Here is a 16,506-nt window from a genome sequence, read left to right as displayed (position 1 = left end):
TTTGAGTTTCTTGTATTAAGTAGTGAGAGATCTTTGTATGTTTAGGATATTAACTATCCATTGCTATATTTTAACTGTATTACAATAGAGTTATACATTTTTAAATATGGTTAAAATATAGCAATGGATAGTTAAGCAGCTTAAGCAAGCTTAAACAAGCAGCCATATGTGGCTTAAGCAAGCAGCTGTATGTGTGGAATTCATGTTTCTTCACTTTTCTTTTCCCCTGCATCTGTGATTTATAAAATAATAATCCTTCTTAATAAAATAACAATCACTTTATTTTCATGCCATATCAAAATTTCAACTTCCATTATAAAACCCTCAAATAAAAAGAGATAATAGTCTATATTTGAGTATGTAAAGGAAACACTTGAAGTATATGAGGTACAGGAGGATTTTAATAGTCTGGCACTTCAGGCTAACAAGGGGTAATTAAAGGTGTTTTCTGTCTTTCTCTGGTTTGCCTTTCTTACAGGGTTGCAAATATCAGTGGTTAATTTGTAAAGCTTACATTACTTTAAATTGGTATAAATTTGAGAAAGTGTACAAACCTTCCATCTGCTTCCTTGGCTTTGGCATACTGCAAATGGATCTTAGGAGAAGAAACGTGGGGCAGAAGATCACCAACTTTTGCCCTGGAAAGGTAGGTCCAGGAGAACAGTATGAGTACTGTGTTCACTCCAAAAGTAGCCTGCTATAACCAAATGTTAGGTTTTAGGATTCAAAAACCAGTTATTACTATCTTTCAAAAATCTTGGCTCCTGGCAGGGTGCAGTGGCCTGTAATCCCAGAACTTTGGAAGGCTGAGGCTGGCAGATCACCTGAGGTCAGGAGTTCAAGACCAGTCTGGCCAACATGGTGAAACCCCACCTCTACTAGAAAAAAAAAAAATACAAAAATTAGCCAGGCATTGTGGCAGCATGCCTGTAATCCCAGCTACTCAGGAGGCTGAGGCAGAAGAATTGCTAGAACCCAGGAGGTGGAGGTTGCAGTGAGCTGAGATCGTGCCAGCTGCACTTCAGCCTGAGCAACAGAGAGAGCTTCTGTCTCAAAAAAAAAAAAAAAGAAAAGAAAAAAAAAAAGAAAGAAAATCTTGGCTCCTATAGGTAAAAGCTGATTTAATTGCTTTTACTCCTAACACCCACTCCACTCCCACCCCTAAAGGTAGGAAAATGGTTAGTCCATTAACTCTTTTAGGACAACGGGGTTTTTGTTTTTTCCTACTAATTTATCTGATTAAGGATTTCTCCACACCAAACCAGGAGAATGTGCTATTCTTTGGAAAAAGAACTATTAATATGAACTTATCTAAGGAGAACAAAAGAGATGAAGGGTAGGTCTAGATAGGGGAACAGAATGGACAGGGAGAAAGCATGGCAAGGAGGCAAGTGGGGAGACCCCAGAGGCACGTTCATTTCCAATCCTGTTCAGAAACAAACCGCAGGCAGCTCTTACCAATTCTTAGAGCGGATGTAAACAGATGCTGCTTTATCGTAGTAGAGACCTTTTTCATACAGTTGGGCCGCTTCTGAAAATTGCTAAAATAAGACAGGATTATTAAAATACTAAGTTATTATGTATAAAAGACCACATGTATATTGATGCAGAGAAAAGAGGACCTTCATATTCTCCAATATGGCTCCACAGTCTCTTTTAAGGACCCTGCTGGGATGCTTGAGGGCTTGGTTAACCCCTCGACGTATGTCTCCCATTCTTATGGACATCTGGGCCACTCCAGCCAGACAAGCTTCATCATGTTCCTGTAATCACAAGGCAAACACTAACAAATCAGATTCTAGCTTAACACGATGTGTTTAAGACAGAACAATGAATTTAACTCTCAAATGAGTCCAGAGGTTATGGTTTACTTTTATCTTTTCAGGGAAGCCTCATGATTTTAAAATAACACTTGAGACTTTTTTTTTTTTAAAAACCCAGCTATTACAAAATTATATTTTGTTCTGCGAAAGCCTAGATCAACTTTATGCTTAAGACCAAATTTTTACTATCCCTCATATGTCTTTTTGGTATAAAATTTAATATAAAAAGTAATATACTGGCTATATAGCATAAATGCTATGAATAAAATTAAGAAGAAAACCATTTATCAAATTGAAGATTTCTCTATGAGGCATGATGAAACATAAAAACTTCATTTCGTTAGTAATTGTTAAATTCATTAAAGGTACCAAAGACAGCTAAAGAAACTTATCAAATAACTAATCTCTACTAGTAAGATGTAATGTCAGATTATATTTTATCTAAATCAGCATGTCTAGTAAAACTTTCTGTGATGACAGAAATGCTCTGTATCTGCCCTGTCCGATATGGTAGCTACTGGGCATTTGAAATATGGCTGGTGCAACAGAGGAATTGAATTTTAAATTTTATTTAACTTTAAATAATTTAAGTAGACACATGTGGCTAGTGCTTACTGTATTTGACGGTGTAGATAAAGAATGAACTAAAATTGATGTAGCCAGACAAAGAAAATGTAAAAAACCTAAGAGATAAATGAGCAAAGGACATGACCAGACAATTCATTAAAAAATACAAGTGGAAACAAAATACAATTGGCCAATAAATAAATAAAAACACGCTCAACTTCACCAATAATCAAATATACATAAAATAAAATATATTTTTTTGCTTATAAAATTGGTAGAGATAAAACAACTGATAACATTCAGTTTTGCTGAGAATGAAGGGGACACTATCATACATGGAGTGTGTGTGAATTACTACAATTTCTTTTGAACAGCAATTTAACCATGTCAAAAATGAAAAGTACACTTTGTGACTTATAAGAAAATATTCTTCAGAAATACTATCATAGGTAGCTAAAGATACATGTACTAGGTAGAATATTCATTGCAGTGATTTTAAAAAATGAATTTAATTTTTTTTTTTTTTTTTTTGAGACGGAGTCTCACTCTGTCGCCCAGGCTGGAGTGCAGTGGCGCGATCTCGGCTCACTGCAAGCTCCGCCTCCCGGGTTCACGCCATTCTCCTGCCTCAGCCTCCCGAGTAGCTGGGACTACAGGCGCCCGCTACCACGCCCGGCTAATTTTTTGTATTTTTAGTAGAGACGGGGTTTCACCGTGTTAGCCAGGATGGTCTCGATCTCCTGACCTCGTGATCCGCCTGCCTCGGCCTCCCAAAGTGCTGGGATTACAGGCGTGAGCCACCGCGCCCGGCCTAATTTTTTAATTTTTACTTTTTAATTTTAAAAAGTTGTTGTTTTTTTTAAAGAGACTGGGTCTCATTCTATTGCCTAGGCTGGAGTGCAGTGATGCAATGCTACCATACCCAGCTAATTTTTTATTTTTAAATTTGTAGAGATGGGCCGGGCGCGGTGGCTCAAGCCTATTATCCCAGCACTTTGGGAGGCTGAGGTGGGCGGATCACTTGAGGCCAGGAGTTCAAGACCAGCCTGGCTAACATGGCAAAACCCTGTCTCTACCAAATACAAAAATTAGCCAATCGTGGTGGCCCATGCCTGTAATCCCAGCTATTCAGGAGGCTGAGAGGTACGAGAATCACTTGAACCCAAGAGGTAAAGGTTGCAGTGAGCCAGGATTGCACCACTGCACTCCAGCCTGGGCGACACAGTGAAAGACTATCTCCAAAAGAAAAATAAACAAATAAATTTGTAGAGATGGGGGTCTTGCTTTGTTGTCCAGCTGGTCTTGAACTCCTGGTGTCAAGCATTCCTCCCACCTTGGCCTCCCAAAGTGCTGGTTATCACTAGCATGAGCCACTGTGTCTAGCCTGCAGTATTTTTGATGACAGAAAAAACCCCACAACTATACTTCAGTAAGGTAGTGGACACAAAAAATTATAGTACATCCAAACAATGGAATATTAGAAGCTCTTAAAAGACTAAGACCGGCTGGGTATGGTGGCTCATGCCTGTAATCGCAGTGCTTAGGGAGGCTAAGGCGGGAGGATGGCTTGAGGTCAGGAGTTTGAAGCTTCAGTAAACTACGATTATGCCACTACATTCCAGCCTGGGAAACAGAGTGAGACAAAAATAAACATAAAAATAAAAATTTTTAATTTTATTACAAAAATAAAAATAAAAAATTATCTGGGTGTGGTAGCATGTACCAGTAGTCCCAGCTAATAGGGAGGCTGGAGCAGGAGGATCACTTGAGCCCAGGAGTTTGAGGCTGCAGTGAGCTGTGATTCTTCCACTGCACCCCAGTGTGGGCAACAGAATGAGACCCTGTCTCAAAAATAAAAAGATTAAGACAGATTCATATGTATTGATTTGGAAAGGCCATGAAGAAAGCAAAATGCTGCTTTGCACAGAGTGAATACTCAATGGTCTTTGCTGAGTGAATGGAAATGAATGATTTCATTTTTGGTTAAAAAAAAAAAATCCATATTACAAGTATGCTTAGAAGAGCTTCTGGAAGAAAATATATAAAATCATTAACAGTAGTTACCATTAAGGGGTGTGGATGGAGGAGGGAATAGTGGACTCACTTTTCTTTCTTTTTCTTTTTTTTTTTTTTTGAGACAGAGTTTCCCTCTTGTCGCCCAGGCTGGAGTGCAACGGTGTGATCTCAGCTCACTACAACCTCCACTTTCCAATTCAAGTGATTCTCCTGCCTCAGCTACCCGAGTAGCTGGGATTACAGGCGTGTGCCACCACACCTGGCTAATTTTGTATTTTTATTAGAGACAGGGTTTAACCATGTTGGCCAGACTGGTCTCCTGACCTAAAGTGATCCACCGGCCTCAGCCTCCCAAAGTGCTGGGGTTACCAGCGTGAGCCACTGTGCCCGGCCCCGGACCCACTTTTTTTTTTTTTTTTGAGATATAGTCTCACTCTGTTGCCCAGGCTGGGGTGCAATGGCGCAATCTCAGCTCACTGCAACCTCCACCTCCTGAGTTCAAATGATTCTCCCCACCTCAGCCTCCCAAGTAGCTGGGATTATAGGCACCCGTCATCACGGCTGGCTAATTTTTGTATTTCTAGTAGAGATGGGGTTTTGCCACATTGGCCAGGCTGGCCTGGACTCACTTTTCATGTTAACATATTTTGATGATTTTTCAAATTCGCTATCATGAGGTTGCATTACTTTTGTAATAAAAATGCTATATATAAAACAGAAAGTCAAAAGATTTTCAAGCTTCACAAGACATTACCTAACTTAAAAACAGCAATTATTATTATAAATCTTAGCTTTTTAAGCTAGAATTCTGGGATGGGAAAAAGAGGTGGCACAGTGGGTCATGCTCTCCAGGTCATCTTAAAAGATACAGTATGAGAAAGAAACGGCAGAATGAAGTTTTACGGATTGGAAATTCACTTTCAAAATGGTTACTGAAACTTTTTTTTTTTTTTTTTTTTTGAGATGGAGTCTCGCTCTGTCGCCCAGGCTGGAGTGCAGTGGCATGATCTTGGCTCACTGCAACCTCCTCCTTCCAGATTCAAGTGATTCTTCTGCCTCAGCCTCCTGAGTAGCTGGGACTACAGGCGTGCACCACCACGCCTGGCTAATTTTTGTATTTTTTTTTTTTAGTAGAGACGGGGTTTCACCATATTGGCCAGGCTGGTCTTGAACTCCTGACCTTGTGATCCGCCCACCTTGGCCTCTCAAAGTGCTAGGATTACAGGTGTGAGCCACCGCACCCAGCCTACTGAAACTTTTAAAAAGAGCAAAAGGAAAAACCTTATGAAAATCATAGCCTATAAGTAAGAAAGGATAAAAATCTTATTTCCAACTTTAATTAGACTTATATTAAGGATGTAAAACTTATCAGACTGATAAAAATATTGTCATCGTCAGATTTTAAGAGCTTGAAGTGTTTTAAAATGATTTAACTATTTCCTTGCAAGGTTGTTAGTAAACCAAAGAAAACGCTCACCTGCTAGATATTAAATACAATACAAATAAGACCATGATTTTTAAAAATGAAACTGAAAACAAACCCAGACATTATTAGGCATATCTTATCTTTATCCAAGGTTACCTTATTATCACCTGTTATTCCTTTCTCATAATGAGCCAAAGCATTTACATAATCACCCCTGAAAAAAAAATAAGAGTGAATTTTAATATATATTTTAGAATTTTATTTACATATACTTTTTCCTTTTTTTTTTTTAGAGACAGGGTCTCACTCTGTTGCCCAGGCTGGAGTGCAGTGGCACAATTACAACTCACTGTAGCCCCGACCTCACTGGCTCAACGGATCTTCCAGCCTCAGCCTCCTGAGTAGTTGAGTAGTTGAGACTACAGGCATGCGCCACCATGCCTTGCAAATTTTTAAAAGAATGTTTTGTAGAGACAAGGTCTCACTATGTTGCCAAGGCTGGTCTTGAACTCCTGGGCTCAAATGATCCACCACCTCGGCCTTCCAAAGTGCTGGGATTACAGGCATGAGCCACCACTGGGGAGTAGTAGACCAATTTACAAATACAAGATTTAAAAGATAATCTTTGTCACTGAGTTGCTTAAGCTCACAAAAGATGTGGAACACTACAGATGCATTCTTTCAAAGTGCAGTCTGTCATTATGTTGCTATTTTAAAAGTAATTATTAAGCTGGGTTATGCTATACTATAAGGTACTTACTGTGTGGTATGCTAGGCATTTTGAGGAGCTACATTAATTTTTTTTTTAATTCAGGGGTACACGTGCAGGATGTGCAGCTTTGTTACATAGGTAAACATGTGCCATGGTGGTTTGCTGTACCTATCAACCCATCACCTAAGTATTAAGCCTAGCATGTATTAGCTATTTTTTCTGATAAGAAGCTACATTAATTTTATTGGCTACTTTTGGTTAATTATTTCCTTTGGGGCACTAAATGACAATCATGTGACCATAAAACACATTTTTTTTTTTTAACCAAAGGCCCAATATTTACAAGAATACATACTGAGGGAATCTGGAGGGCTGTCAATTTATTAAAGGGTAGAAGTGGAGGAATACATTGGAGATTACAGTACTGAGGGCTCTGGTTCTTACACTGAGAAAAAGTATTAATATACATGATATAAATAATATTCCCAGGCCAGGCACGGTGGCTCACACCTGTAATCCCAGCACTTTGGGAGGCCGAGGCACACGGATCATGAGGTCAGGAGTTCAAGACCAGCCTGACCAACATGGCAAAACCCCATCTCTACTAAAAATACAAAAATTAGCCAGGTGTGGTGGCATGCGCCTGTAATCCCAGCTACTCAGGAGGCTGGGGCAGGAGAATTGCTTGAACCTGGGAGGCAGAGTTTGCAGTGAGCTGAAATTGCGCCACTGTACTCCAGCCTGGGTGACAGAGTGAGACTCCATCTCAAAAAAAAAAAAAAAAAAAATAACAATAATAATATTCTCTTCCCATGACTGATGCTAACATGGATCTGCATGTACAGAAGACTTTTATTATTTCAATTTATTTTCATTGTTTGGGATAGAATGAATCAGTGATTTGCCTGAGATACTTTTTGGGATCTATCTTCCTCTAAGAAACCATCTTCTCCAGGATAAATTAATCAGCTCTGAAATGGCATGATTTGAGATCTACCTTATCACTACTTTATCAGCTTAGGCAAGTTACTAAACCTCTCTAAGCCTCATTCACTTTCCTCATCTATTAATGTACAAGGACATTTTTGGAAAAGAAGCTGTTCTGCAGTTGAGAAATTTCTTTTGGTCAGCCTAGGACTCCATAGTCAGCAATGTTCCTAAGTGGAAATTACCAGTATGGACCTGATGACTTCAACCAAGCTAGGGATTTTTCCTGAGAATAGGGAGGAGACATTCTCAGGAGATATCCCTAGCTCAGCTGATACAATCAATTGAGTTGACAGTTCCTCCCACAGGAGCCTGAGATTTTCCCTGGGCAAGCCAAATTAATACTTTGGAACTCTCACTTTATTTTTATGTTATTTTTAGCTCACTGGATTATTTATTATTTTATTTTGAAGCTCTCATATGGAACTAACTCATTAGTTTAATCCCAGACTTTAGTAAGTTAAATCTCACCCAGACCTGATAGACTGGCCCTGCTTTGACCTAATCACTGTCTTGGATGCATAATGAAACAGACTGTTGAAATTGAACACAGGCCTAGGGTCTTAGGTGTCAAAGTCATAGCTCGTGGCTACTCAGGTATTTGATGACAATGAACTATACCTAGGTTAGTTCCTATTATCACAAGGAAATTCCTTCAGACTATTGGGGGCTAGGGTGTGTGTACATTAGGGTCCGAAGATCTGCATACAAATATCAGTGAAAGCTTTGAGAATCGGTGGCTTCATGGTCAAGTGATGAGCAGAAAGGGTTAGAAACAACAACACAGAGGCTTTCAATTGAACTCAATTCATCTGACCATAATGAGACAAGTTTGAGAATTTGTTACAAAACTTCAATTTTCCTGAAGGAAGTGAAAATCGAAGAGTTCTGGATGGTCCGAGGGCTTACTGGGGTGTCTGTACTCTGACAGGACTTGGTGGATCATCTTTCCTTCTTAGCACAGAAGTTTTATATTCTAAGACTCAGTCATCCTCAGGATGCAGGTGGAGGGCCAGGGCAATGGGGCTCTGTCTCTTGTGTTATGTACTAAGATTCCAACATCACTTTTTGGTATAGGCATTTATAAGGAACAGAAATGTGGCAAACTGAAATCAAGATTGGTTAAGAAGAAATAAAATCTCTATAACGTTTTTAATCTGTAGAATAGAAAATTTGAAATAAGGTATCATGGTTAGAAATGAAAGAGTACTTCTTTTTTTTGAGACAGGGTCTTGCTCCACCGCCTAGGCTGGTGGGTAGTGGCGTGATCACAGCTCACAGCAGCCTCAACCTTCTGGGCTCAAGTGATCCTCCCACCTCAACCTCTCTAGCAGCTGGGACTACAGTCACGTGACTCCAGGCCTGGCTAGCTTTTCTTTTTTTTCTCTTTGTAGAGACAAGTTCTCATTATGTTGCCAAGGCTGGTCTCAAACTCCTGAGCTCAAGCAGTCTTCCTCCCTTGGGCCTCTCAAAGTGCTAGGATTACAGGCATGAGTCACCGTACCTGGTCCAAAGAGTACTTTTTGACAGAATAACTCCTACAACACGAATTTATGTGTCAGTATTCTCAATGAATCCAAAGTCTCTATGACAGTAAAGTGGAACTATGTAAAAATGTTTTATAGAAAAAATCAAATGTTAGAACTATATTTTCTTTGTTTAAAGACTAATCTTTTTCCATATTTTAATATTTTTGAACGTTGGAATGTATCATAATAAATGTCAAAAGAAATTGGTTGTCATTACACATACATGTACAAAATTATATTTGCAAATAAATTATTCATTTATTTTCTCTGCAGATATTTGCATTGGTAGCACCAACCATGGCTGAATGTTAACTTAAAACTGGATCCTAAATGCCTCTAAAATTACACTTCGATGCAACACTGCAATAAAAATGTATAGTCTGTCAATTAAGACTATTGACAATTAAGAGGGTCTAGCAATTAAGATCACTAGAAAATTCTAAATTTCTCAGAGTAGATTATGGAATTTCCAAAGGCAAGAGAGATTTGTGACTCCTATTTATGCATCATAAAGGACTATTACTCAAGCACTCAGTATCCTCCTGGGAAGAGTTTTTGGCTTGAATTGCAACAGCAATTGTCTAATTTTCATACATGTGCAACTCAAGAAAGAAAAACTGTAATAAAAAAATCATTTAGTTAAAAAAATATATGTATTTGTGAGGTACAAGTGCAGGTCTTTGCATGCATATATTGGGTAGTGGTGAAGTCTGGACTTTAAGTGTACCCAGGTAATTTTTCAACCCTCATCCACCCTCCCACCTTTTGGAGTCTCCAGTGTCTATTATTCCTCTCTGTATGTCCTTGTATACCCATGGCTGAGCTCCCACTTATGAGTGAGAACATGCAGTATTTGACTTTCTGAGTTACTTCTTTTTGGCCTCCAGTTCCATCCATGTTGCTGCAAAAGACACAATTTATTCTTGTTTTATGGCTGAGTAGTATTCTATGGTGTGTGTGTCTGTGTGTGTGTGTGTGTGTATACCACATTTTCTTTCTCTAGTGCTCCACTGATGGGACACTTAGGTTGATTCTTTACCTTTGCTATTATGAATAGTGTTGCAATAAACATATGAGTGCAGGTATCTTTTTGATATAATGATTTCTTTCCCTTTGGGTATACACTCAGTAGTGGTATTACTGGGTCGAATGATAGTTCTAGTTTTAGTTCTTTGAGAAATCTCCATACTGTTTTCCACAAAGGTTCTACTAATTTACATTCCTATCAACAGTATATAAGCATTCCCTTTTCTCTACATCGTTACCAACATCTATTATTTTTAGACTTTTTAATAATAGCTATTCTGACTGGTATAAGATGGTATTTCATTGTGGTTTTAATTTGCATTTTTCTGATGATTAATGATATTGAGCATTTTTTCATATTTTTGTTGGCTGCTTATATGTCTTCTTTTGAAAAATGTCTATTTATGTCCTTTGCCCACTTTTTAATAGGTTATTTTTTTTTTCTTGTTGAGTTGTTTGAGTTCCTTGCAGATTCTGGATATTCGCTTGTTGCTGGATGCATAGTTTACAAATATTTTTTCCCATTCTGTTGGTTGTCTGTTTGCTCTGTTGATTGTTTCTTTTGCTGTGCAGAAGCTTTTTAGTTTAATTAAGTCCCATTTGTCTACTTTTGTTAGAAAAAACTATAATTCTAAGCAAATAGAAAATGTAGATGAAACCTCGGTGTTTTTCACTATGGTTTGAAATTACAGAGCAAATCCTCAAAGTGTTAAAGGAGGTCAGAACCATGAACATAAGTTAGGAAAAGCAGTGTGATGCTATGCATAGTTGTTGATGGCCACATGTGATTAAAAATAATAATTAGGCTGGGCGTAGTGGCTCACGCTTATAATCCTAGCACTTTGGGAGGCTGAGCTGGGAGGATCACTTGAGCCCAGGAGACCAGCCTGGTCAAGATGGTGAGACCCCGTCTCTCTAAAAATTAAAAAAAATTTAAAAATTAGCCAGGCCTTGTGGTGCATGCCTATAGTCCCAGCTACTCAGGAAGCTGAGAAGGGAGGATCACGTGAGCACAGGAGTTCAAGGCTACAGTGAGCTATGATCATACCACAGCACTCCAGCCTGGGTAACAGAGAGAGATCCTGTCTCTATTAAAAAAAAAATAATAACATTTAGATTCTAAATGCAGAAACAGCTTAGATCCAGACTTAGATTTTGATGCTGAAAACTTAAAGTGGATAATGCATGGATAAGACATTGTTAGAAAAAACATTTTTCAGATATATAATTAATACAGTATTTTTTCTCTAAAAAAATTATTAAATCAATGGAGGGCCTTATCATTAATGGAAGTTTCGAACTGAAGATATTTGCAGTCATTAGCTACTGACTGAAATGTATAAAAACAAAGACTTACGCGAATTCAAGCTGAATAGCATATTCTTTTGATATAAAAGGTATCTGGTCTGGGGCCAAATGCTTTGCCAGTTGTAGAGCACTGTCCCAATGCTGTAAATCCCTTCTCATCTGTTAAGAAGAGAAAGACCTTAATTTCAAATGAGCAAAATTATTTTGCAAAGTTACCACAAAGAGCTAGTTTTAATAAAACTAATTACAAAATCTTTTTGTTTAAATAATGAAACTTGATCTTTACAATGATAATATATTACTATAGTATGCATTCTCAATAGGGTCTTGATAGAGCCCTGAAGGAGGCAAAAATTGATTCTTGGAGGGGCAAAAAAATCTTAGCTATTATAATGGTTTGTGGCCCTCCAAAACTCAGTCTTATCTAACAAAATCTTAGTCCTTAGTATTTAATTTTTCTCAACAAGGAGTAATCAAATTAAATTATCAATTAAATTAAAGTTAATTTTTATTTTTAGAAGGTAGTGATTTTAAAAAGTTGAGAACACTTTGCTATAGGAATTGGTGTGTTTTTCTTAGAAAATCTGAAGCTCTATCACAAGAGTAATAGCAAATGTAACTAAAATGTAAATATATCTTTCTTCCTAGTTCCTGTGGTCTTTTTTCTCTGCCTGGTACATAATTCTAAATATAAACTCATCATTAATCTTTTAAAGTTCATTCCTCACTTTATTCATACTTCCTAAACAATAATAGCTAACATTTTTCAAGTGTTATTATCTGCCAGATACTGTTCTAGGGGATTAGCTTATTTATCTTTCACAACTACCCTTTTGCAATGTATTAATACTTTCTTGTATCCATTTTAGAGATCCAGAAACTGAGGCAAACAGAGGCTCCTCTGTATATAAGGTTACACAGCTGGTACGTGACAGAGCTGGGCAGTAGGGCTCTGCCTCTGAACTCTTCACCTGGTTAACTCATCAGCTTTCAAAGTGAGGTTAAAGAGTAATCACCCCTCTCCATTATCAATCCATTACCTCAAATCCTTTCTAAGTCTAGCAGCACATGACAAGTGCCCACAGTTAAATGCAAAAGAGTTGAGATGATATATTTCCCCTCAGTCATCGCAGCCATATTCCTATTTCAGTGAGTACTAATCCAAGTTTTGAAAACTTCTCAGGGTGTCCCAATTATCTTAAATAATACTGTAAAATTACCTAAATTTTTCTTATAACAAAGTTAATTTAGTTCACTTAAAATTTAAAAATGAAAATTTGCTATAGAATGATTTGTAAAAGGAAAGTTGTAAAATTAATAACAAATGCTCCCAAAACAAGCTCTTTTACATAGTTGTAGAAATGCCAGTTTTAGGTGAAATAATATTAATGATTACAATAGCTAATTATGTGTCTTTACTATTGATCAGGCACTGTGCTAAAAGACCTCATTCTCATTTTTCAATCTTTACAAATATCCCGTGGGTTAGATATTATTCTTCATACTTTAAAGAAATAGGATCTAGGGTTCAGAAAGGTTAAATAACATGTCCAAGCTTACACAGAGCTGGAATTTGAACCCAGACATGTCTGACTGTGAAGTCTATGCTCCTCATTGCTAGTCTATATTGCCAGGTTTCCCTTCTTCCCTGCCCTTGAACTAACCAGGCCCTTCATCCTGCTCTAGGCCCTCTCCTGCAATGCTCACCTCTGGGAAACCAGTGATGGTACACTAGTCCTTAGCTCACCTTTTAATACACAACAGAATTTCACACAATAAGGATAAATGTGCCTCGGTTTTCCCATCTGGAAAATAGAGAAAAAAACCAATCCTATCTCATAGGATTGTTGGGAGGGTTAAATGAATTAATACATGACAAGTGCTTAGAAAAGTGCCTGGCCCACGTAAGCACTCAATATATGGTGATATTTTTCCTTGTATATGTTTTTGTAATTTACACAATCTGTTCTCTTTGGACACATTTAGATTTCAATTAGTAATGTTATAATACCATGCATTTTATACCTCCACGAAATGCAGAATAAACATTTTTGAATTATAATTTTAATGATTAACATTATAATTAATGAGTACTCAGGGGTTCTTAAACTGACATGTTTGAATTTTAGGAGGGGGAAGGCATACAGCGTCTGTGCTGAGAAATTTTAATTATATAGAAGGGGTGATCCTCCTTTGATGTTCTTATGTTCTTTCCTTTTTTTTTTTTTTTTGAGACGGAGTCTTGCTCTGTCACCCAGGCTGGAGTGCAGTGGTACAATTTTGGCTCACTGCAATCTCTGCCTCCTAGGTTCAAGCAATTCTCCTGCTGGGGCAGGAGATTACAGTAGCTGGGATTACAGGCTCACTGCAACCTCCACCTCCCAGGTTCAAGCAGTTCTCCTGTCTCAGCCTCCCGAGTAGCTGGGATTACAGGCACATGCCACCACGTCCGGCTAATTTTTGTATTTTTAGCTGAGATGAGGTTTCATCATATTGGTCAGGCTGGTCTAGGACTTCTGACCTCAGGCAATCCATCCACCTTGGCCTCCCAAAGTGCTGGAATTAGAGGCGTGAGCCGCTGCACCCGGCCCCATTTTTTTTCCCCCTATTTCCCCACTGGATACCTCTTACACAATTTCCATTCTTACTTGCTGCCATACCTCCAGGGCAGCAATAGGACAGCTGGATGCAAGGTACAGGTCCTGAGCCAGGTTATAATCGTTGGTAAACATGGCAAGGTGTCCTGCCAAAAGATTGTAGTCCTCTATTCCCTACAAATAAAAGCAATTCTGATGAGAAAAAAAATGCAAGAGTTTAACTTTTTTCTTTTTTAAGGACTTTGATCAGTAGGAAGTGGTAATGTTCTATCGATTCACTTGTTTAAGAGGTAAGACTAAACGCAAAAAATTTAGACTGCATTTAACTTAAAATAGCATTTAAATGTTAACTTGATAATTCTATAACATGCTGTTTACCTTTATTTGTTCCAAGGACATCACTATGCCAACATTTCCAATTCTCCGATAAACACGGATTGCAAACTCCACTTCCATGTGATGTAGACAAGCTCTGGCCAACTCATTCCAGGCAGCCTCATCATTCAGAATCCTGCACATTTCCCAAGCATCAGAAAACCTGGGATGTAAGAACATAAGCTTAATCAGAATGCTCCACTTGCCACATGTTAGGCAATTTTCAGACTACATGTCATCTAATAGCGTGCCCCAGATAAACTGTCTAAAACATTTCTTAACCTGTAATTGTCATTTACAAGTAATGAAAAAACACTTAAGCTTTCTTCTTTTGTACAGATAAATGTTTTTCCCTAAATTTCTTTTATTAATCTGAATCTACTCTGTAATCAGCCTACTCAATTAACTATAAGCTAATCCTATTCATTTATTTCTTTTTATTTCACACATAGATGAATATTATTTTTGTTCTCATATAAGTCTAATAAAATTAGTATTCTATTCCTATAAATTTAGAAGTTTAAAACAGGGGTCAGCAAACTATGGCTTATGGGCTAAATCTAGTCAGCTGCTGTTTTGAAAATACAGCTTGAGTGGAACAAAGTCACTGATCAGCCCACTCTTTTTTTTTTTTTTTTTTGAAGACGGAGTCTCACTCTGTCGCCCAGGGTGGGTGGAGTGCAATGGCGTGATCTCACCTAACTGCAACCTCGGCCTCCTGGGTTCAAGTTATTCTCCTGCTTCAGCCTCCCGAATAGCTGGGACTACAGGCGCATGCCACGACACCCGGCTAATTTTTTGTATTTTTAGTAGAGACAGGGTTTCACCGTGTTAGCCAGGATGTTCTTGATCTGCTGACCTCATGATCCGCCCGCCTCGGCCTCCCAGAGTGCTGGGATTACAGGTGTGAGCCACCGTCCCCGGCCCAGCCCACTCTTTAATGGATTGTCTGTGGCCACTTTCCTGCTACAACAGCCAGACTGAGTAGCTGCCATAGAGACCCTATGGCCCGTAAAGCTTGAAATATTTGCCATTGGGACCTTAACACAAAAGGTTTTCTGACCTCTGGTTTAAAACATGAACATAAATGCCAATTAAACTTTTTGTGGAACCTCTACATGAGTGAATATATTACATCCATCTATCTATTCATTCATCCATTTATCTATTCACCTATCCATTTTTTCATCCAAAACACATTTACTGAACTCCTGTTACGTGCTTGGAAACATGATACAAAAATCAACCACAGTTGCTGTCCTTAAGGCAGTCACAATTGGGGAAGGTGGAAGAGACAGATAAGGAAACAAATGACTACAGCATAGTTTGACAGAGGTAACTGAGTACTTACAATAGGTAACTCTTTGTGCTAAGTCTTTTGCATAAATTCTCTTACCCTAATAACCCTACCCACTAAGTATTATTATTATGTCTCCTTTATAGATTAGGAAAATGAGGCTTAGAGACGTCAAAAGACTAGCCCAAGGCACACAGAGGTAAGTGGTGTCATGCTCTTCACCACTGTGTATACTGCATCCTGGCTCTGAGGCAACACATCAGAAAGACCCCAAGCAGGACTGCCTGTGGTGGTGGGGAAGTCGGGGAAGGCTTCCTGGAGCAGGAGATGGCTCCACTTATCGCTGATGGGTAAAGAAAGAGGGGTTACTACATTCAGAGACAGGGAAAGGGCATTCCAGGAAGAATCATGAAATATATGCAATTTCAGCAGCCAGTGGAACAGAGAGGGACTTGAGTGGAGACAGTTGAGCTGGTGTTAAATCATGAAGTGCCTAGTAGGTCATGGAGGTCCCCCAGGAATTTGGATTTGTTTGTAAAGGCAATAGAAAGTCACTGAAGGATCCTGAGCAGGGAAATAAGAGGATCAAATCACATCTTCAAAAGTGTGTGGAGAACAGATGAGATCGTTACAAGGCTATTGGCAGACAGAGCAGTTAGGAAGTGGTTAGTTACATTACACATTATTCCAGGTGAGGGCCTGGGTAAAGACGAGGGAACACAGGAGGAGGAAAGGAGCTGGTGTATATGTGTGTTAAGGCATGTGCATGTGTGATTACAGTGAGGGAAAATAGGGGCCTGTGGAAATTGATGAGTTCAGTTTTAGAAAGGGCAAGTTTGAAGA

General features: G+C 38.6%; 1 protein-coding gene across 15 annotated transcripts in view; it reads right to left on the bottom strand.

Annotated features, from left to right (window-relative positions):
- Nucleotides 1-16,506, bottom strand: part of WDR19 (WD repeat domain 19) — a 106,384-nt gene that overhangs the window by 39,774 nt on the left and 50,104 nt on the right. For 8 of the 15 annotated variants that reach the window (XR_010156296.1, XR_010156295.1, XR_010156293.1 and 5 more), the window contains 7 exons: nucleotides 14,370-14,529; nucleotides 14,055-14,165; nucleotides 11,444-11,553; nucleotides 5,989-6,046; nucleotides 1,623-1,763; nucleotides 1,459-1,541; nucleotides 555-638 (listed from right to left, as the gene is read on the bottom strand). Coding sequence is in view for 9 of the 15 variants with exons in the window: in XM_063808730.1 (XP_063664800.1) it covers nucleotides 555-638; nucleotides 1,459-1,541; nucleotides 1,623-1,763; nucleotides 5,989-6,046; nucleotides 11,444-11,553; nucleotides 14,055-14,165; nucleotides 14,370-14,529 (747 nt within the window). In the remaining 6 variants the exon portion in view is untranslated. Of the gene's footprint in view, nucleotides 1-554; nucleotides 639-1,458; nucleotides 1,542-1,622; nucleotides 1,764-5,988; nucleotides 6,047-11,443; nucleotides 11,554-14,042; nucleotides 14,166-14,369; nucleotides 14,530-16,506 lie in introns of all 15 variants that reach the window. The other 7 variants (XR_010156291.1, XM_009447514.4, XM_016951453.3 and 4 more) reach the window with 1 other exon arrangement.

This window comes from Pan troglodytes, chromosome 3, assembly GCF_028858775.2.
Source record: "Pan troglodytes isolate AG18354 chromosome 3, NHGRI_mPanTro3-v2.0_pri, whole genome shotgun sequence".
NCBI lineage: Eukaryota > Metazoa > Chordata > Mammalia > Primates > Hominidae > Pan > Pan troglodytes.
The sequence above is the reverse complement of the archived record's forward strand: the minus strand, read 5'-3'. Positions and strand labels throughout refer to the sequence as shown.